This window comes from Geotrypetes seraphini, chromosome 2 (assembly GCF_902459505.1).
Source record: "Geotrypetes seraphini chromosome 2, aGeoSer1.1, whole genome shotgun sequence".
Classification (NCBI taxonomy): Eukaryota; Metazoa; Chordata; class Amphibia; order Gymnophiona; family Dermophiidae; genus Geotrypetes; species Geotrypetes seraphini.
In genome coordinates this window covers 353,383,704-353,406,531 of record NC_047085.1, presented here as the reverse complement: position 1 = coordinate 353,406,531, position 22,828 = coordinate 353,383,704, and the positions used below count along the sequence as shown (strand labels likewise).

Sequence of the window (22,828 nt, the reverse complement as noted above, 5' to 3'; positions counted from 1 at the left end):
CTAAGAATACACAGCCTGATATTGAAAAGCACTTATACTATTAAGAGACAGCTCTCTAACTGGGCACTGCATTCTAGATACCCTGATGCCACTCAGTGAGAGCCTATTTTATAAGGGCTTCTGGGCACCCAGGTTCTATTACATAATATGCAACCTGGTTTCAGCATGCCTTACATTCATATACCTGCAGCTACACCAGCCATAGACTTGGTGTATCATCAAGGACATACGTAACTTACTGCATTCTGTAAATTGCACGTGCACAAGGCAGCATCACCTGTATGGCTCTCAGGATTTCTTCCCACAATCCATTTAATTCCAACTGTGGTTTTACCATTCAAACAGCTTTTCTTCCCTAAAGTTCTTTCCCCAAGCCTGTACACTGCAGGTCTCAGGTAAGTCCAGTGTTACTGTTTTAATAGTCCCACACTCAAACAGCTTCAAATGAGAAAACCTCCAGCAAATATTCAGCACTGCTGAGCTTAGGAGAAGTACCTTAAGTTTGCCTTAATAACAGCAGAAAAACAGCTTACAAAATCCCTCCCAGATGTTGGCAAACTTCTCCCCACTATAAGCACTCTCAGCTTTCTATAAAAAGAGCTGGGAAACAAAACAGCTTCTTCCACACCTAGATCTAAGGCATTACTCTATTTGGGAAGAGACCCAACTTTTCCCTCTCATCTCCCTTGCCAAGTGCAAACTACTGGCTTTACAGGGGAGGGGGTAGAAAGGGGGCCTGGAATAGAGAGGGGGCATCCGGGGAGCGGGGTGTGTGTACCAGGAGGGAGTTGGCATCCCTCCTGCAGTTTGTTTTTTTTTGGTGGGTGGGCCGGGTCCAGTCAGCCTGCCAGACTAGATTTTGCTACAGGAAGGGAGGTGGGCTGGGCCCAGCCAGGCTAGGAGGGGTTTAACATGTCAGGAGGGAGTTGGCATCCCTCCTGCTTTTGTGGGGCATCACAGGGGGCATCAGCGCGGGGTGGGCGGCGTGGGGGTGGGCATGGAGGGGGCATGTGTCTTCCGCGACTTTTTTTTTTTTTTTTTTTACTTTTTTACTTTAGGCCGGGGAGCCCGGCTTAGACCTCCAGGCCTGGCTTAGATTTTGTTTTTCTTTTTTTAACGTTAGAATCCTGTGGTTTAAACCCACTTAAAAGCCCACGGGTTAAAACCACGGGCTTGCACTGCGGGGAAGGGTGGGAGTCAGGGCAGGCAGGCGATCAGGGCAGCGTCGAGGCAGGCAGATCTGGGAAGCAGATTGGGGCAGACAGGGCTGAGAGCAGGGCGGCAGAAGGCAGTCGGAAAGGGCTTTAGCGAAAGGCCATCAGCAGTCGTTTTTTGGGTTGATTGGCCAGCACAGTCGAATCAGCAAATTTGTTTAGTGAATCGCATCCCTGCCTACTTTGCATGCAGTTCCCCTCATTTGCATGCACGGATCAGAATCGGATCGCAAAACAGGTTAGTGAATACTTCAGGAGGGAAATCGGGTCGCAAAGGGCTCGCAAACCGATCGGTACATGATCAGTTTGCTTAGTGAATCTAGCCTATTATTCTATAACTTGCAAGTGCAATCTTTGCACATTAAGGGCCTGATTCTATATATAGAACCCAAAAAATCAGCACCATCTAGAATGGCACTTAGAATGAATCTACAATGTACACATACCTTTTATAGAATTGCACTAAGCGCCAGTGTGTAAAATAAGTTTTGCATCCATTTAGGCCAAGGAAAACCAGGTCAAATCCCTGTGCGTATTCTATAACATTGCATCTGTTAGGAATACCCAAGATCCATTCATTCCCCTCCCCTGGCCACACCCCTTTTCAAATTCACACACTTGAACTGGTGCATACTTTTTATACAATCAGTTTCCAAATTGTGCACGTAACTTTTAATTAGTGCCAGAGTCAATACTGTGGTGCTAATTGCCAATTATTAGCACCAATTAGGCCTATTAAACACTTAGGGCTAGATTCACAAAGCAAACCGATCGTGTACCAATCGGTTTGCGACCCCTTTGCGACAATTTTTTTGGCCAATCAGAGACTTCCTTAGACTCCTTCCTAAGGAAGTCCCTGATTGGCTGAGGCGCCCCAGGTCCCTCCCAAGGGAGGAGCCTGAGGCACCTCAGCCAAATCAGGGCCTTAGGCCCCTCCCTGTGCATCACATGATGCACCGGAGCATGGCCTAAGGCCGCACTTGCATCGGAGGATGCCTGGAGCAGGAGGGACTGACCACCCCTCATGCTCTCGAGTTTAAAAGGTACGGGGAAAGGATGGTCCAGGCCTGGGCCGGCTAGCCTAGCTTAGATACAGGGAGGGAGGGAAGTGGGCCAGGCAGGGCAGGAGGCGTTTGAGATGGCAGGAGGGAGTTGGCATCCCTCCTGCCTTTTGTGAGGCTTTGTCACAGGGGGGGGAATTTTTTAGGGTTTTGTGGAGGGAGGAGGCATTTTGGGGAGGAGCTTTTTTTTTTTAAATTGAGCAGTTATTTTGAGTGTGTAATAAACGCAACTGCCCGATTAAAAAAAAAAATTAAAAAAGCCGGCAGAAGCACTGACAGCAGTGACAGGAGGCTGCTTTTCCTGTCACTACTGTCAGGGTCTGCGCACGCGTTGGGATCACACAGCAGCGAACTGTGCCGGCAGATGGGGCATTCCTCCGATCGCCCCCATCTGCATATTGGAGTTTTAAGAATCCATCGGACCTGCCCAAATCAGACACGGATCGGTCCCCATCGGGCAGGTTCATGAATCTAGCCCTTAAGTTGTGTGCACAAATCAACTGTGTGTACCAATTTGCACACACATTGTAAGGCACCATATACAGAATTTGAGATACGGTAAATGCAAAATTGTGTGCACGACTTGATAAAATTAAGGGGTTGGTGTTACAGGTAAACTGAATTTCTAGTTTTGGGTAAAAATGGCAAAGTCATTGTTAAGCAAATGATAAAGCCTGATATTCAAAATGCTTTAACCAGGCTTAAGAGACTTGTCCAGTTAAATTGTACTGAGCAGCTCAGGAGGGAATATTCAGCAACATTTAGCCTGGCAGTGCCACTGAATAGCCCCTCTGACTGCTACTACACTGCCTCTCATGTGGGTGGTACCACAGCAGGCTGGAGGCAGAGTTTGGATGGATCTGGGAGTTATTAGATTACATTACATTTCTAAACCGCAAAACCTCTCGGATAGATGCGGTTTACAAGAAATAGAAAACTGGACTATGCCAGCGATCTACAAAATAATCATTGACTCTTTTAATTCTCTAAAAATGTTACAAATAGAACTGATTTTAATAATTTTCTGAAATGCGTGTAATAGCAAGACCTTATAAATAGAGAGCATAACTCCTTATACCAACTGGCTGCCTGATATGCAAGTAGGCGCTGTTGGAACTTCTTATGAGTACAACCTCGAACCATGGGGAAGACAAATAAAGATGTAGTGCGTAGTGGACAATTACCCCTGATGCAGGCAGTTGCCAAAACAAGGCCAATGTCAGGTTCGCTAGAAGCTTACTGCATATGTATCACCCATTGGATACCTTGGTCATCTCTGCTCATTTGTTCCTGATTGATTTTGTGTGGAGTTACATGGAACCAGCGATAATTAGTGCCAAGCTCACATAGGTAACTGGAAAAATAAGGCTACTTACATAGCAATCCTGCCTTTGCCCAGTTAACTATGCATGTTCAGCACTGAATATCACCAATATCCACATAACTTCCGGGTACCAGCGCTGAATATCCAACTGTAAATTAGTTGATGGCAGTCATAGGTCTCTAAAACTCACCACCATAGATTCAAAATTGACCTGATAGTGTCACTGGAAATTCTTACAGACTGCTCCAGCACTATCCAGATAGTTATGGGACGGAGCAATTGCAAAACATGGGCATTTTGTACATCTGTAGGATAGCTGGTGATATTTGAATACTACCCATATAGCTAAGTAGTTTAGTATAGGCCAATAAAAAGGCCAACCTAAATGAAACAGCTTAGAGATATGGATATTGTTGTAGGTTAATTCTATAAAGGGAAAGCCAACACAAAGATACCAACAGCGTGGCTATATGACTAGAATACTGGTACATATGTGTGTATGTGTGCACATAAAAATGGAAATTCCATTATTCTGGTTGAGTGCTATTTTATAAAATGACCGCTATGTGCAATGCTGTGAAATTTGAAGGCAGGAACACAAATGGGTGGAGTCGGAATGCGGCCCACAGTTAGAATATTTTGATTTACATATGTGATTTAGTAATATAGATGTGAACATTTACATCAACTTTATGGCTGGTATAAGTGGTTGTGCCTAAATTATACATATATATCTGCACTGCCAACCTAGAAGTAACTGAAATGGTAATTGTAAAAGCTCATTTCTAAATTGTCCAACGCAACTCCTGGGAAATAACGAAGAGTCAAATATGACCTACTTAAATTTGTAACTATGTATTTGTAACTATGACTTAATTGCATTAATAGTTGTACTGATCTACCTGTACTAGCAACCCTACTGAATGTCCTTTCAGTCTGTCCATAGTAACTTCCTGGTTAATTGACCCAACCTCTTGTAATGTAATCTGACCTAGAACTGAATGGGTAAAGGCGGAATAGAAAACCTGATTAACATAACACAACACTGCTACATAATAGTCTATAAGGGAAATTAAGGGATAATATTTAGCCCGCAGTGCTCAGTGTTTTATTGACCATTGCTGGCATAATTTCTGGACATTCAATACCAGGCTCTGTCTAGGCTTCAGCATTCAATATTCAATTTATTCACAGCTAGCTAACATGTAGTTGGTGAAGTCGATATTCAGCACTTAACTGACCATGGAATAGCGCTTAAAGATAAGACTAATTTCTGAAGCTCCATTTCTGTACTAAACACGGCTGGTTAAGTTATGAATATCGGAACTTAACTGGACAAATGTCGACTACACCCCCAGAATGCTCCCAAGATAGTCCATTTTCACATAGGTGCTAACCGGTCATTTTCAGTCAAGATAACTGGTTACGTGCTGCTGAAAATGACTGAATAGCCCCAAACAAACACTTTAACTGGTCATCGGCCTTTTCTTGCCAGTTAAATCACTTTGAATATTGATCCCTAGGTGCCTTCTTTCCTTTATAGATAGGGTCCAAATAGATTCTTCTTGGTGTCAGGCACCCTTTTACCTCATTGCCTTCCAAATATATATCACATCAGCCATACTTATATAATCATTCAGTGTCACTGTCTATATATAGCAGTGCAGGATACACACGGACGCTTTAAATTCCACAGCCAGCATTTAAAACTGCATTGACCATGGGTTTAAGTATTGAACCAACACATGCTATGCTGCCCATACCAGGTGGAGGAATGCAATCTTCATACACACTGTTTACCAGTGAGGAGTTTTATTTTACTACTGTTACGCTATTAACAAAATTGTAAGTTATATGTTGAATTGTACTTGCTGTACACCTCCTTGGATGAATCTCTTCATAAATGTGTTTTTAAAATATTTTATTTGGGACTCTCTCTTCTCTTTTTCGCTCCCTGTTACTTTCTTACTTACCTTTTGCTTTCCCTTTCCACCCTTCTTTTTCTTTCCTTTCCCTCTTTTTCCCGACTTTTCTTTGTTTCCTTTTTTGAATACTTTTTTGTTACCTCTCGCAACACCCAAGAATATTTTTGCCTTTTATTGTACGTACCTAACAATTTTCTGTTGTGCTCGAATATTTGTTCTTACTCATTTGTTGTACCATGACTATGATATTGATACTGATTGTTTGTTATTCTTCTTTGTATTTCGATAAAACTTTTAATAAATTTTCATGGAAAAAAAAAAAAATATATATATATATTTTATGTTCTTTGGTATGAATGTGAAGTGCTATCCTGTTTTATTAATGGTGTTCTATTTTCCATTCAGAAAGGGTTCCCCGATTGGCGAAACTTGAAAATTCACCACCCCGCTGCGGAACCTGAGCTCCCTTCAGTTATTCCACAAACAACTGAAAACCTGGCTTTTCAGCAAATTGTAGCTCTATCCTTCCCCCCTTCTACACATAAGTTCATGTAATCCTTTTTCTTCTTCTCTACCCACTATTTTAAGTTCTTGTAAACCGTGTCGAGCTCCATTCTCATGGAGATGATGCGGTATATAAACTTAAGGTTTAGATTAGATTAGATTAGATTAGTTTGGCGGGCCTTTGCTTCCAGACAGATTTCCTAGGGCATCAGGCCACCAAGTGGTACAAATTAATATCAGAATATTTGAATAAGAAACCTAAAACTGGCTTAAACGATATTTGGAGCATTGAGATTAAGCAGCAGATTTCTGCGACTCAATGGCCACGGATTTGGTCTTGGAAGATGAGATGTACAATGTCTGCATCTATGAGACAAACTTGTTTTTTTTGGTTGCATAGAAGTTTTTGGACCCGTTAGATTACAAAAATTAGATAGTTCTAAATCAAATAGATGCTGGCACTGTTATCTCGATATAGGGACACTGGATCATCTGTTTTTCTTTTGTCCCTTGATACTTAACTTTTGGCAATCCATTTGGGGGTCAAATAAATAGCATACTGGAAGTTCCATTGGCATTGACGTATGATGCTGTGTTATTTGATATGTTATTGATGGCCAAGAGTCCAATAACTTCACATAACAATAGACTACTTTTTATCATGACGGGAGTTGCCATACAACTTATTTTGAAAAATTGGAGCAGGTTACACTATAGTTTTTGGTGGGAATCTTTGTGCCAAACTTATAAATTTGAACGTATGAGAACAATACAATTGGGATATTATAAGAAATTTAAGGATGTTTGGGACCCATTGACAAAATTTTGCAAAGATTAATTATTGGTTTTAGCCATTTGATTATACACATCCAGGAGGGGTGGGAGAGGGAGGGATATGCCTTTAAATTATTATTTGATTGTAATTTGTTGGTCTTGATCATTTGTATTACTTTTGCTTATCTTTATACTGTATGAAATTTAATTTAATTTAATTCTTATATACCGCTAATAACCGTGAAAGGATGGGTGGGGGAAGGATATGTATTTATTATATCATTTGATGTACATTGTTTGATAATATGTTGCACTTGTTGGTTTTTAAAAATGAATAAAGATATGGAAAAAAATGGTGTTCTATTTCTATGTTATAAATTATTTTTATTGTACACCGCTTTGAACTGTGTTGCAACTAAGGCAGTATATCAAGTTTAATAAACGATAAATCCAAATACATAAACTGCTGAAATTCAAAGTTCATTAGTCCAGAGGATTGTCACCTTACAATTCACTAATGCTGGCTTTTACTAAATCGTGGTAGAGTTTTCTACCGTTGGTCATCAAGGTAAACGCTCCGATGCTCTTAGAATTTCTATAAAAGAAACTCCAAGAAGCAGCCAAAGTCAAATAGGTTCTTAAAGGGAGACAACCACGCTTAATACAGCACCTGTGAAACGGGGTATCCTCAGTGTGTAAGGTCAGCGATAGGAGAGAACTTCCAGTGCTTAACATAGAAGGCGCAGACTAACCAAACCATGCCGGCACACCATCACTGGACACCTCCCGTGTGCTCAAAACAACTAATAGAATTTCTAAAAGCATTTATCTCACCAGCCCACAGCAGAAACCTCTATCACGGTTTAGTAAAAGGAGCCCTAAGAGATCCTATTATTAGGCAGCAGCACACTTAGAAAGGCTTTTCATGTGTGCTGAGGCCATGTTTATGCAGCTGTAAAAATGGCCTTTTTGCGCTCATGTTGCCATTACTGCATGTCTATTAAAAAAAAAGTTACCATTTAAGTTCTTATCATTAGTCATTTTGTAAATAGCACCTAACTCGGTAGGCACCTAGGAAAATGGCACCTACCGCATGTCATTGAAATTTGGCGGTGTTTATAGAATGATACCTTGCGGTGCCTAAATCAAGTTAGGCATCTGTAACTTAGGAGCCAGTATATTATGCCAGGTCTTCTTGGCGTAAAGTACTGGTGCCTATTTCATTCCAAACTCTGTCCCTAACCATGCCTAATTTTGGGTAGGCACCTACTCGATAATTAATTTTTTTAAATTGCTCTTTAGTGGTGCTGTTCAATTAACAAATTTAAAAAAATAATACAGTTAGGCATTTAACTTGGTAGGTGCCCCAATCTAGGTGCCTACTGGTAGGTGCCATTTATAGAATCTGAACCTAAGAGCTCACATGGTAATCCTACACTAACCAATGAGCATTCAGTAATGTAGCTGCACTAACTGATTGGCTCAGGAATTTGCCCACTGACCAATCTTGACACACTCTCTCTCTCAAAAAAGGTAAAATATTTGCAGTTGCTGCAGGACACTTGAGCGTGTCCCATGGTATGCCATTTTAAATTAAGTTGGTGTGTAACTTAGCAGAAGGGCTCCTTTGTTCTCCGGCCTAACAAATAATAAACTGCATAAATAAATTTGTATATGTACAAAATTGCTTACTGAAAGTGTACAGCTGACATAAGCACAAAGGCTCGTTGTTCTTTATACCCATGAATATTTACGATCGCTTTGAAACTCTCCATGGGTACATAGTAAATGGTAGCTTTGCCTACTTTTCCAACTACAACCTAACCTATCTAGCCTATGTCTAGTAGTGCTACAGAAATGATAAGTAGTAGTAGCAAACTCCACTCCCAACAAAGAAACCCTCTTTATCCAATGTGGCAAAAAGGTATGGCTTGCTGCATTGAGATTGGACAATTTTCTGGTAGATATTTAACCCAGGTGAAATGCTTTTTTACTCACATAAATCACTTCAGAGTATTTGACAAAAAAAATTACAATAGCAGATCTAATATGTACTTAGTTATATATCATTTTAATGCATATAAATACATCATTATTGGAAAGTTTTCTGTTGGTTATCCACCATCCTTCAATAATCTATAATTTCAGATAAACACAAGGAATTAAAACTTCTCATCATGAAAAACTGTGGCCCTGATCTAAGCAGAATACATTTAGGTGCCTGGGCATATCAGTATCGCAGCTCAGTGCATTCAAATGCTCTGAATGATCAGACCATTGCTTCATTGAAGCATGTGGCAAGAATGGTCTGGCATAACAGATACCAAAACTAGTTTCTTTCACACCTTCAAGCTTCAGACCCTGAGAACCTGAGTGCATTTATTTCAGGACTACATTTCACAGGCAATCAATAAGAGGAAAAAAGATGATGGATAACTAGGCAGGAGCAAATCTAGATTGGTTATAAACAATGGAATAATGCAGTTTATATGCAAAATGGGATTCCCAAGTTGTGGTCACCAGTGTGCATCTTGCACAGTTCAGTCCACATCTAATGCCTCCTGCTCCCGCAAAGCATTTAGGATCAGTTCTAGGCTGATGACTCCATGATGCATACTGCTGATATTCTTTGACTGCCTTTTTCCGAACCGGCCAATAGGGCGTACACCACGGCCCACATACCAGAAGGGGTCAATTTCTGGACCTGCAATTTAAAAGAATCAAGATCATTAATTAAAAGTCTCATAACTGCCTCTGAATAATACTGTATGTACCATATACCAGCGTGCATAGTACCTTCTAGATTTTGAACTAGAGTGAATACCAAAGAATGGGTATTTTGTCAATTGGAAAATATTTTAGGGGATGGGGTAACTCTATAAATGGGCAACATTCACAAATACTAAATATAAAGAAATCTTAAACAGTACTATTAATTACAAATCAAAAAATAGTCTGACTCTTCTGCAACGTCTTCTTAATTCCATGTCACAGAAAGGCATCAGGCACTTCTAGGAAAAAAAAAGGAAAATAAAAAAAGCCATGGTCCATCAAGTCCAACATCCTATCTCAAAGAATGGCCAGTCAGGGTCACAATTACCTGATAACACCCAAAAAGGAAATTCAGTTTTTCATAGCTCATAACAAAGGATAAGCAATTACTTTCCCAAGTCTATTTGGCTAACATATGGACTTTTCCTTCAGGAACTTGTCCAAACCTCTCTTGAACCCAGCTATGTTAGTTTCCTTCACCACATCTTTTAGCAACAAACTCTACAGCCTAATTAATCTGTTGATCATTAGTTCCATAAAATGTCCTCTTGTTTTAGTGTTATATGAAAAGTTAAACAACCATTCTTTTATTCAATCATTCCATACCACTCATGGTTTTATAAATGTCTTCCATGTCTCCTCCAAGCTGAAGAGCGCTAACCTGTTTAGCATATTGTTCAAATTGATTCTGAGATGTTTCTATTGGGTGGTGACTCCTAACTTTGAACCTAACATTTAAACCTGTAGTTTAAATTATTTTTTTTCCGTATGTATCACTTTGCACTTGTCCACATTAGATTTCATCTGCTATTTAGATGCTCAGTCTCTTAGACTCACAAGATCTTTCTAAAAATCCCCACAATCTTCTGCTCTTTTAATAACTTTGAATATGTTTGTTCCATCTGCCAATTTGATCACTTCACTCATTTCTCCTCCCTTCAGATTATTTATAAATATGTTAAACAGCATAGGTCCAAGTAAAGATCCATGGAGCACTTTACAACTGACTCTTCCACGAGAAAAACTGACCATTAAGATGATAACTTATCATGGTGGGCTATGGTTAAAATACATTTATTTTATTCTTAACCTCATGTATTAATAACTCGTTGCATAACATTGGGTGGGACTTGTGCTAAAACTGTCTGTTAGTAGTATAACACATTCAAATAACATGACTTAATGGTATCCAAGTTTATTCAGGGACTTAGGGCTCCTTTTACAAAGCCGCGTTAGTGGATTTATCGCATGCGACTTTTTATCACACGCTAACCCCCGCACTAGCCGAAAAACTACCGCCTGCTCAAGAGGAGGCGGTAGCAGCTAGCACGGCCGGCAGTTTAGTGCGCGCTATTACGTGCGTTAAACCGCTAACGCGGCTTCGTAAAAGGAGCCCTTAATAGCCCGCCTATCATTAAAAAATGTATTGAACAATCAGGCACTTGGAATAAAAAGGTTAAAAAAAGAATCAAATGTGTGCACACATTATTATTAGGGATTCATGTCCTATTGGGAAGGCAAAACAAGCAAGGCTACACAGAAATTACAGTAAATAGGAATTATTTTGAACAGTTATTGCACACTAAAGAGCATTAACTGATGCTATCTGCCACAGGAACCATAGTAAATGACTCCCCATGTTTGCAGAGTACGTGTCACACACATAGAGGACATAAAAAAGCTTTCACAGAATACAGAATAAATGGCCACAATTTATAAATGAAACTATGCAAACAAAACTGAGCTCTTGTTCACTTGTAGGTTCTCACCATTCTTGCAGGACAGGAGGGAAGGAAGAAACTTGGATTAGGCAGAAAAGTGGCTCATTTTTCTTTGTTGTTCTCTGTCCACTTTAACCTTATCCCCGTCCCTCCTGTTTCGTGAACATTGCCTAGCAATGGGGAGGCTGGCACAGAAAGTAGAAGGCTGTTATCTGCTACTTTAAATACGGAGCACTGACCAAAAAGATCCTGGGGTAAAATTCTTTGTGCATTTGCATATAGAAGACTCTGATGCCACTCCCAAAAGTGTTGCACTCTAGGACAGTGTCTTCACTAATTTTTAGGCAAAAGACACTTAGTCCTGGATTCTATAAATGACACCCAGAAAAACAGCACCGGCCACATGTCAATCACACTTAGGTACTGTTAAAAATTGCGGCTACCAGTACCTAAGAAAAAAAAACTTAGGCTCCAGTAATGTAGGCCAGGGTACTAAAGGCCTACATTTCCAGTGCCTCCATTTTTTGGGAGAATCGCGCATAGCAGCGCCTACAGTAGTAATGCACAAGGTCATCTCTGTCCCTAAACATGCCTACTTTGAACTCAGATGCCATTAGGCGCCATGCTGTAGGTGCAATTCCAGCACCTACCTCAGAAGGTGCCTAGTAACGCCTATGTTTTTTTAATGTGCTTTTAATCCATTTTAATGGTGCGTTTCGATTATCATGCCAATTAATGCAAACAAGTGAGGTGCCAGTTGGCAAAATCTTAGCACCTACCAGAACCTAACTTTCAGTGCTGTTACAGAATATGGCCCTTAGCATCCAAAGGGACTAGAGGACAGCCAATAAAAATCTTCCTACGCAGGAGTGTGGAACAACCACACTGCTGACTAGCATACTTGATCTCCCCCATCTTGCCCTTTTTTTTCTCTCTCTCCCATTTCACCATGTTTTATCCTCTCAAAATGTACCCCAAAGTAAGAGTTTTATCAAAGAGCAGGACTCTTTTACCCTCCTCTCCCAGTAGCAGCCTCTTACTTTGAGCTGGGTCCCAGCTTGGCAGCAGCTCTCCTATGCTCTTGTGGTCACTGATGGTGTCTCCTCGGTGGCATCGGATGATGTCATCAGCAGAGAATGATGTCTTCAGTTTTGTTTCTGCCTTTTCCCTCCCTCCCGCTGACCTCCTCTTCAGCCAGTGCGGGTCTGCTGACTCTGCCTCTTTTTCATCATTGGCCCACACCACCTGACATTCCTTCTCCCTGCACTGGGCAGTATGGCTCCTTCCTGCCTCTTTCCTATCACTGGCCAGTGCAGAAGCCTCCTCTTCTTCAGCTGAGCAAGCCAATGATGATTCCATCAGGAACAAAAAAACAAACAAACAAGAAACCACTGAAAAGGCAATGGGGCTAACTTAGAGATTCACAAGGGCTGTCACTGGCTTGTGGCTCTTGAAATGAACACCACTCTAGGACAGAGACTCTCAACCCAGTCCTTGGAAAATATCCAGCCAGTCAGGTTTTTAGGATACCAATAATGAATATGCATGAGATAAATTTGCATGCACTATCTCCACTGTATGCAAATTTCATGCATATTCATTGTGGGTATCCTGAAAGCCTGACTTGCTCAGTGTGTCCTGGGGCCTTAGCTGAAACCCACTGCTCCAGGATAGTAGTACTTAACCCAGTCCTTACATTACACCCAGCCAGTTGGGTTTTCCAGATATTCACAATGACACTGCATGAGATAGATTTGCATGCACTGCTTTTCCGGCTACGCACATCTGTTTCGGGAATATTGTTGATATCCTGGAAGCCTGACTGACTGACTGCTCTAGATTAGCTAAGCTTTTCAAATGGAAAAAGCAGCCCTGTCTTCATGCTAGGTGTAGGTGCTAGAATACACTGGACTCACTACGGGTACTTGACTGCCATGTTGGAAGGGGATGAAATCCCCTTGTTAGCCATTCTTTTCACTTTAGGCTAGTGGGGATTTCAAGGGACAACATTTTCAAGTTTATTACAGCTTGATATACCACTTATTGTACAGCCTAAGCAGTTTACATAAAATCATAGCTAAAAAATATACTTATAAAGGGAAGTTAATACAGACTCTTTAAAATGATAAGGGAAGTTTCACAGGAGGATACTGGTGTTTGTATCAACCTTTGTCTACAGTAATGGCCACTTCAATCATACCAAGTGAACTTTCTTGGTCTTTACGTTTTGAGCTTAGGCAACTACTAGACGTGCCTTCCTTAGCTAAGGCTACTATTTGTTCCCATGTTTTTTGTGTAGTAGGCCTTTCATTATGGAATACCCTTCCAGATACAGTTGACTAAATATCCTCTTTTTTAAATCTTTTCATAAGTGTTTGAAGGCACATTTTTTTTTTCAAGAGGCTTTTTATAATTTGTGATGTGAAAATATTATCGTAGTGTTCTGTTTGATTTTAGATTTTAACTTCTGGCATGTTAGTGTTACTGTTTTGTGTGCACGTAATTATGTGTGTTTCTTTTTTGTAACCTGCATAGATTTTTGGAAATGTGGGATATAAATGTTTTAAATAAATAAATGGTTGGTTTTCCCAGTTTGGAAAGTCAACAGTGGAGCACTCTAGGGATCTGAACTGGGAGCATATATATAAATGAACCAGAAAAAGGAGTAGTCAGAGATGATCAGATTTGCAGATGGCTAAAAACTACGTATGTAATGTTAAAATATGAGCAGATTGTGAGGAATTGCAGGAAGACCTTGTGAGATTGGGGGACTGGGCATCTAAATAGCACATGAAATTGACTGAAAAATTACAAAGTAGTGTGCAAAGAGAAAAATAATTTTAACTATAGGCATGCAATGATGTGTTCCGTATTAACAGTTAACAGCCAGAAAAAGGAAACTTGAATCATTGCAGGAAAAATATTGAAATTCTCAGCTCAGTGTGCTGCAGAGGTCAAAAAAGCAAACAGAATATTAGGAATATGGTAAAGGAATGACATAGCAAAGTGCTGATCCATGGTATGCCTGCACTTTGAGTACTGTGGGCCTGATTCTGTATAGTGTGAACAAAGTGGTATGTGCAAATCTGTGTGCACTGCAGTTCTGCGCAAGCAATTTAATTGCCTAACAAGCGAATCAGCACCAATAATTGGCAATCAACAAGTAGTAATTGGCACTAATTAGAATTTATGCACACAACTTTCTAAGCAAATTCTATAAAGTGGTTTCAAATTCTAGTGCATGGATCTAAAAAAGGGTGTGGCCAAGAAAGAAGCATGGCCAAGTCATGGGCATAGGCACACTGTTATAGAATATGCCTGATCTATGCGCAACTTAGGCACAGGCATTGAGGGAGAAATTCTACAAATGGCACCTAAACTTAGATGCCAGTAGGTGCCCTACCGGTGCCTAAGTTAATTGAGAGACACCTTTTAAAATTGCAAAAAACCCCATTAAAGTTAAAGCACCTACTGGTGCCTAAATAAAAGACACTGGAATCATGCCTATGTAGGCGTTTTATGGTGCTTAATGCCACTATCAACGTGGCTAACACCAGAAGTGGCATTAGGCGAAATTCACAACAAAGATAGGCGTCGGAAATGTAGGCCTGGAAAACCCTAGCCTTCATTTCCGGTGCTTATCTTTCCCAGAGGCGAGATTCTCTGATTGACATGTGATTGGTGGCCACTTTTTAGGCAGCTGCCGATATCAGTACCGTATAGAGAATCCGGGCCTTAGTCCTGGTTTTCAATAATAGGGGTGAAATTTTGGAACTCATTGACAGGTCAGTTATGATTATTTAAACCCAGGGATACTTTTAAAAAACTTCTGAAGACAGTTATTTGTCAATGTGTTTATGTGAACAAAAATACAGTAAGTATTTTGAAAACTCATGAAGATTGAGTTATAGGATAGAGAATGACATGGTGGCTTTTACCCGCGGCTAGCCGCGGGTAACCTGCCAAAACAGTGAGGAGGGAAAAAGTGCTCACTGCGGGTACGGGGACAAGGCCATCCACCACCCCAAGGAGCGGTGAATGGCCTTGTCTCCGCAGTTAAGGGAGGGAATGTGCGCGGTCATCAATCACGCGTGGCCCCCCTCCCTCCTTCCTACCTACCCAAATCTATCTATCTCCCTCCCGCCCCCTTATCTTCACGGCGCGTTTTGAGTAACTTCTTCACAAAGCTGTCGGAGCCTGCAAGCAGTAGCGTGCGTGTGGGGCGGAAGCTTCTCCTCTGATGCATCTCAAAACGCGCCACGAAGGTAAAGGGGAGGGAGGGAGGGAGATAGACAGATAGATTTGGGTAGTAGAAAGGAAGGAGGGGGCCACGCGAGGGGTGCCAAAGGGTGGTAAGGTGGCGAGAGGAAAGGGTGGTGGAGGAAAGGAAAACACGCTGAAGGGAGGTGGAGATGAACAGACTCTGAAAGGAAATGGGGAACAGACAGTGGGGAGAAGACGCTGAAGGGAAATGGGGAAGACAGTGTGGGGAGAAGACGCTGAAAGGAAATGGGGAAGACAAAGTGGGGAAAAGACACTGAAAGGACATGGGGAAGACAGAGTGGGCAGAAGATGCTGAAGGAAATGGGAAAGAGAGAGTGGGAGAAGATGCTGGATGGGAAGAAAACAGAGATGCCAGACTATGGGGGAGCAGAGGGAAGAAGATGGGTGCCAGATCAATTGGGGGGGGGGGGGCAGTGAAGGGAGAGGCACAGTAACAGAGCAAATGGAAGACTCAGAGAGAAGACAGACAGTGGATGGAAGGAATTGAATGAGAAGATGAGGGAAGCAGAAACCAAATAAAGGTAGAAAAAAAATTATATTTATTTATTTTCGCTTTAGGATAAAGTAGTATATTAGTTGTGTTTATAAAAATTTATAAATAAAGCCCTGCCAGCTGAACATCTCTTTCTCTAGTTCAGCAGCCAGAACTTTGATTTATAACAGGGATCTCAAAGTCCCTCCTTGAGGGCCGCAATCCAGTCGGGTTTTCAGGATTTCCCCAATGAATATGCATTGAAAGCAGTGCATGCACACAGATCTCATGCATATTCATTGGGAAAATCCTGAAAACCCGACTGGATTGCGGCCCTCAAGGAGGGACTTTGAGATCCCTGATTTATTAGGAAGGAATAAGACAAATATTGCAGTACTGAGGCTTGTATGGATGCTGCGGGAATATTAGTTGCGGGGGCGGGGCGGGGACAATGGTGATGGGGACGGGGCAGGGACAGTGGTCGTGGGGACAGGGACGGTGGTCGTGGGGATGGGGACAAATTTTTTCCCTGTGTCATTCTCTATTATAGGACAATGTATTCATGTGAGTGAAATGAACATGTTCGTAGTAGAGGATGTTGGAGAGTTTATGAGTATATGTTGTATTGTTATTATTTATTTTGTATGTTGTTTTGTAAATCACCTAAACTTTAGGTGGTATATACATTTTATAAATCTATCTATATATATAAAATCAGATGTATGTGTGTGTGTGTGAGTGTGTATGTATGTACCAGCATAACTCTGAAACCATGGACAGATTTCAATCAAACTTGGTATACATATGACTTAGTATCTGGGGAAAAATACTGTGGGGGTGGGAAGGGGTGAAATGTAAAAATTATCAAACACGACATATATTAGTACCTAATCCATAAACGCATGGACAGATTTCAACCAAACTTGGTATAACTTACTATCTGGGAAAAAATACTGTGGGGATGGGAAGGGGGCATCTAATCCATAATTTTCAGCCTTGCTGACACTCCCAATGCCATTTAAGTCCAAGTTCCAGACATATTCACTGAATACAAATCTATCAATACCGGAAGATTGGGATAAATAAATATCTGGGTAACGCCGGGTGATCAGCAAGTAAATAATAAATTAGTCTAAACGGGTGCACCTAAATGTTAGTCACACAGATGGGAACTATGGGGCTCATAATTGAAAGAGAAAAACATCCCAAAACCGGCCTAAGTTGGCACTTGGATGAACATTTCCCAAATACGTCCAAGTGCCGATAATAAAAACAGGTTTTGGACGTATTTCTAAACAACCTAGGCCTACATAGTGCTGCTGAACGACCAAAGCTAAACAGGGCGTTTCGGAAGGAGTGTCGAGGGCAGGAGTTGGGCGGGACATGGGCTGGCTTAGACTTAGTCGTACAGTATGTATAACAGAAACAGCCCATGATCAACGGAACTTGGACGTTGTGACTTAGACCATGTAAAACATGGTCTAAGTCAAAAAAACTCACCTAAAGTCACCAGAGAAGCACTGCAAACACATAACACAGACCCCCACACACTACCCCAGTGATCACCGACCTCCCCAACCCCATAAAAATCATAATCACACCTTTAAAATTCAGCCTCCAGACCAACATCACCTGGCAGCCTGGCATAGGAAAGCCTAGTCGTCCAGCACAGAGGCAGCTTAAGTCGTCTTGGAGGTGGGTTAGGGACTCATGGAAAGGAGGACCCATGCCCATAAGCCCCTGTAATCACTGCATTGATAATGAAACATGTGCACTCCCCTATACCCTTTTGTACTGGCATATAAGTGGCTTCTGCAGCCATAAGGGCTATTAGGGGGGTAGATAAGTGGGTCTAGGGGATTCTGGAGGTGGTTTGGGGGGCTCACCATGACCTATAAGGGAGCTGTAGTGAGGAGAAACCACGGCACCATTTTTGTGAAGTTCACAGCAGTGCCCTGTAAGGTTCCCCATTATTTAGGTGGCATGTCTGGGTGTTCAGTCCATCACTTTGCAGACCCCTCCTACATCCAACAGGGCTTGTTCTAGGCATTTTGGACTTGGATGAAAAATTAGATGAAAATATGATATAAAGATGGACGATTTAGCGACTTGGATGATCAGATCTGCAGGACATATAATTAGACGATTTTCGAAAGTATTTTTCAAAAATGTGTCCTAGGCTGTTTTTTTACTTTGGACGACTTGCGAGTTGGACGTAAACGGACTTAGACGTCCCTTTCGATTATGCCCCTCCATGTGTGATTCTATAAACTGTGCCTAACCTCAGAGGTGGTTATAGGTTATAGAATCATACTAAGTGCTGTCCTTTTTGGCACTAATATTTCAGGCATCATATATAGAATATGGCCCTGAGTATATAGATATGTGTGCCTGAAGTCTAAAAAACTATTGTGGAACTAAAGAAGGTACAAAGGAGGGGAACCAAAATGATAAAGGGGCTAGAATATGAGGGGCCGCTGAAAAGTTCTCAGTCCAACCAGTAAGAGAATAGTGTGAAGACATTAAACCTACAAATTATTCCATACTTTTCTTGACACATTTTGTTTCATTTCATATCATTGAAACAAAAAATGTCAAGAAAAGTGTGGAATAACTTGTAAGTTTCATGTCTCCACATTGTTCTCTTCTTGGTCGGGCTGAGAACTTTTCAGCAGCCCCTCATAACGCTCTTATTAAAAACAAAATCTAAGCAGGTTAGGAGTTTTCAGTTTGGAGATGGGATATTGAGATGAGATATGATAAAATCATGAGTTGGTTGGAACAGGTATAATACAGAATAGTAGTTGTTGACTGTTTCAAACAATACTAAGACTAGGGGGACAGTACATGAAAATAATGGGTAACAGAAACATTTTTTTTCATTCAACATACAAGTTATGGGAATTGTTGCCAAAGGATGTGGTCAAGGCAGTTAGCATAGCTAGATTGAAAAACAAGTTCCTGGAGGAAAAATCAAGTTCCTGGAGGAAAAAATCCATTGTTAGCCTTGGGAAAGCCATCAATTATATTACGCATGAGCAACAAGGAATGCATCTATTATTCTCTGGGATCCTGCTGTAACCTGGATTGAACACTGTCAGAATCAGAATGTTGACCCACTGTGGCGATTTTTATGTTCTTATAAATTAAAGCTTTTTAGCATGCCGGTTTTGTGAAGAAATGAGCTACTTGGTACATGAATTTAGAGGTTTTCAACCCAGCCCTTGGAACACACCTACCTAGTCAGTCAGATTTTCAGGATACCCATAATGAATATGCATGAGATAAATTTAATTTCCTACCTCTTCTGTATGCAAATCTATCTCATGCATATTCATTATGGGTATCCTGAAAACCTGACAGGCTAGGTGTGTCCTGAGGACTAAGTTGAAAGCCCCCTGCAATATAGTGTTGCATGCCCTGTAGAGTGCATCAGTGATTTCATAAATGCCTTTTTTAAAATTGAATTTTAAATTATACAGAGGGTAAACCAACCATAAATGAAATGAAATGAGAGAAATATTTCTGCTTCATATAAAATACAATCACAAGTCTGCATCAAGAGGACATACAAAAACCCAGCTAATGACAGTAATAATTCTAATGGAATATGAATAAAAGAAATAAATACCCTTTTAATCAGAGAAAAGAAATGCATGTATAAAGTGAGTGTTCGAAAAAGATATCATGGTCAGCCACATTGCACTTTATTAAATGCCATATATGAGGGGGTGCTGAAAAGTTCTCAGCCCAACCAACCAACTTCCTATATTCTGAATGTTATTTTGCCATTGTAGCTGAAAAGAGTGTTATCTGCAGAAACAAAATTCTGTGTTTTGGCATTGTTTCAGATCATTGATTGAACCATATCCACATCATTCTCTTCTTGGTTGGGCTGAGAGCTTTTAAGCACCCCCCCCCCCCCTCCTACATCTAGGCACCATGAACAAATAGCTCCACATAGAACTAATGGAATATATTTTCTGGGATGATCTCACCCCCCCCCTAAACACTGGTGTCATCATCCTCCCTCCCTTTAGAAAGCAGGATGAAAAGTAAACCATACAGATGCACCCAAACCACAGTTAATAAAACAATTATTAATGCTGTTAAGGGTTTGCTTACTTCTGTTGTCAATCTGGCGGTTAAGTGGTCTGCTCTGCACAGAAGAGAAGGTGAGGGATACCAGCAGCAGTAGCAGTATGTAGACAGTCGCTGGCTTTAGCTGCTGAGACTGTAGTGAGCATTTATGCATTGTCGACCAAGGCACGGAATGCAACATAATGGAACAACTGCAAAAGACTGGGAGAGTATACACAAGAATGGGTCAGCTCCAGGCTAGTGACAATTCGCCCCCCCCCCCCAATTAAAGTAACATTAGCTTTGTTTAGATAGTCATCGCTGACAAACCACATGTCAACGTTTTGTCTACTGCTCTTATTTTAAAGCCTTCTAGGCAAAGTTCCCTCTCTCACACTTTGGTCACCTGAAATTCGTGTTGCGTGTTTTTGGTGAAAATAAGATAGAAAAGATGAGCTTCACTTTTGCTGTTCTCCAACTTTTAAAGATTAAATGCAAACTTAGTTATAGGAGTCTCTGATCAAAATGTAGTACACAATATTAATTTAGGACAAAAACACACAGTAAGTCAACTTGTTTTGAAATCCAGTGTACTTTTGGATTATTACAGTATATCTAAGATAGCCAGATTTTCTAGCTATATTTTTAAATATGTGTGTTAGAGTGTAATTATAGTTTTTTTTCTATAAGTGTGTTTGCTTGCTTGTTAGATTCTTGTGTTGACACTTGAAGAAAAGAAAAGATCAAGTTACCTGTTTAAGTTGTATTCAATGTATCCTACTGGTATTGAAACTTTAGACGAAAAAACCCAAAACACTAATTTGTGATCCAAGTACTACAAATGACAAAATTTCTACATTGGTATATTTTCTTAGCATCTTCTTTAACAATTTGAGGGACACTGTAAACCGTTTAGTTTTAAACGCTATATAAATTTTTTAAATAAATAAATAGGTACAGTAAATGCCAATACATTGAGAAATGCATAGATTTGCTAAGAATGTATTTACAATTTTAAAAAAAAAATTATATACCAACATTTATAACCGCAGATATAAAGAAGCCTTCTCTAACCCAGTCCGTATTTTCGCAAGTTTATCTTTCTTTAAATCTCCCCACAGGACTGAAATATTTCATTTGAAATTAATAGCATTCGTCAGAATTTTCGGCCGATTGACAAGTTTCAGTAGCTTAACAAGCCATTTTAATTAATTATACCATGTGAACTAAAACTGGTTTTCTCTCCCCAGGTTACCTGTTTGTTTGTCGGAGGTTTGATCACGTATGCGTCCATCCTTTGTTATTCCTAACCCATTGCTGATGTACGATTTTTACACTTGTGAATGTATATACTAATAAACTCTATTTGCATTGGATATGTTCTTTTTCCTTCTGTATTTCCAATTTTTGTTCAATAAACATTTTAACAACAACAACAAAAAAAACAACCCTTCAGGCTCCTGCACAGTTTAAGAACGACATTTCCTTGAAACGGGCCCGACGGGTGGAAAGTTTGGCCGTCAAATATTACATCTGCACCTCGACCGACTTGGTGTTTGCAGAACTATCGCCCCCACCCGACACTATTTAAAAATGTAGCGGCAGAGAAGGCAGAGCACGAGACAAGACGAGGCACATGGACATAGCGCAGCTCTCAGCTCTAAAGCCCCCGATGTGATTTATTTTCCCCTTAGTAATAATAGTTGAAGAGTTTGAAGGAGGCTCTGCCGTTAGAAAGCTGCTGCCAGAACTTTCTCACATGGGAAAGGACCGACTTGTGGGCTTCCCCAACCCCCCTCCTTTATTTTATTCAATAAACACTACAGAACAAAAGCCCTGCGGATCTCTTTCAGGTGAATGGAACGAGAGAGAGAGCGCGCGTGCAAAGGGTTCAGCAGTGCGCGCGCCTACTCACCTCTTTTTGCCCCCTCCCTGCCGACGGCCGGACTGTAGGTGCGCGAGGCAGCCGCTGGAGCTCAACTTTCTGGAGCGCAGCCTCCCGCACTTTTATACACGCGCCCGTCGCGAGCTGCCCTTCCGCGAGATTGATGGCGGACGTCAGCCGCGTGCATTTCGGGATAGAAACCGCTTTCGTGCGAGTTCCATTAAAGAAGCCACTTGTCAGAGTTGGCGAAGGGGGTTTGTTTTGGCTCCACCACACGTCCCTGCGCACTCTGTCAGTCCCCGAGCTGACAGGTTGGACGCTGGAGCCCCTGGCTGAGCCCTCGAGCGGGCTGAGCGATGGCCGCCCTAATGGAGAACGGAGGGGATTTGGAGGTGGCTCCTGCGTCAGTGCCATCACTTCAACCGTTGATCTCACATCGATCTTCCACATCCCAGCACTGACATGCAAACCTCAAGCATGACGTGATACCTCCCCCCCCCCCCCCCCCCCCACTCTCCCAACACACACACTGTTAAAGAGACTTTGTAAATTTTGATGTCTTGGAGGATGTGAAGTAGGGGGTACACAGACTGAAAGGGACCACCAATGGAAAGCTGATGAGAAAATGGATTGCAACAAAATATAGACTATATACAAAAGAGAGCAGGATCTTCCTGATTTAACCTCAGCTAAAATGGATTTGTATTTAACCTGATCTTTTTATACGAACATTCTGATAAGAGGTTGAGGTGTCTCAAAATAAAACACTCTGTGATCCCAGATTTAATCTGAAAGAGTTGACGAGTCAGAAG

At 41.2% G+C, this 22,828-nt stretch overlaps 1 protein-coding gene across 2 annotated transcripts; it reads right to left on the bottom strand.

The window, feature by feature from the left end:
• Window positions 1-7,945: 7,945 nt before the first annotated feature.
• On the bottom strand, window positions 7,946-22,195 carry LOC117355582. 2 transcript variants are annotated; one of them, XM_033934339.1, is made up of 4 exons: window positions 22,047-22,195; window positions 20,177-20,353; window positions 12,336-12,629; window positions 7,946-9,506 (listed from the first exon to the last, which is right to left on the bottom strand). In XM_033934339.1, exons 2-4 carry the CDS (start codon window positions 20,331-20,333, stop codon window positions 9,343-9,345), a joined length of 615 nt encoding a protein of 204 aa, XP_033790230.1. In that variant the 5' UTR covers window positions 20,334-20,353; window positions 22,047-22,195; the 3' UTR covers window positions 7,946-9,342. The 2 variants fall into 2 exon arrangements, with proteins under 2 accessions (XP_033790230.1, XP_033790231.1); XM_033934340.1 differs by lacking the exon at window positions 22,047-22,195 and adding an exon at window positions 21,387-21,913.
• Window positions 22,196-22,828: the final 633 nt, after the last annotated feature.

Bases quoted from the DNA above. Each gene is read 5' to 3' on its own strand.
- LOC117355582 (XM_033934339.1), bottom strand. From the start codon at position 20,333: ATGTTGCATTCCGTGCCTTGGTCGACAATGCATAAATGCTCACTACAG. The intron at 12,630-20,176 runs GTAAGCAAACCC...TGGCTTGCTCAG, and splicing joins CCGCCAGATTGACAACAGAA to CTGAAGAAGAGGAGGCTTCT. The intron at 9,507-12,335 runs GTAAGAGGCTGC...TTTAAATTGCAG, and splicing joins AAGCTGGGACCCAGCTCAAA to GTCCAGAAATTGACCCCTTC.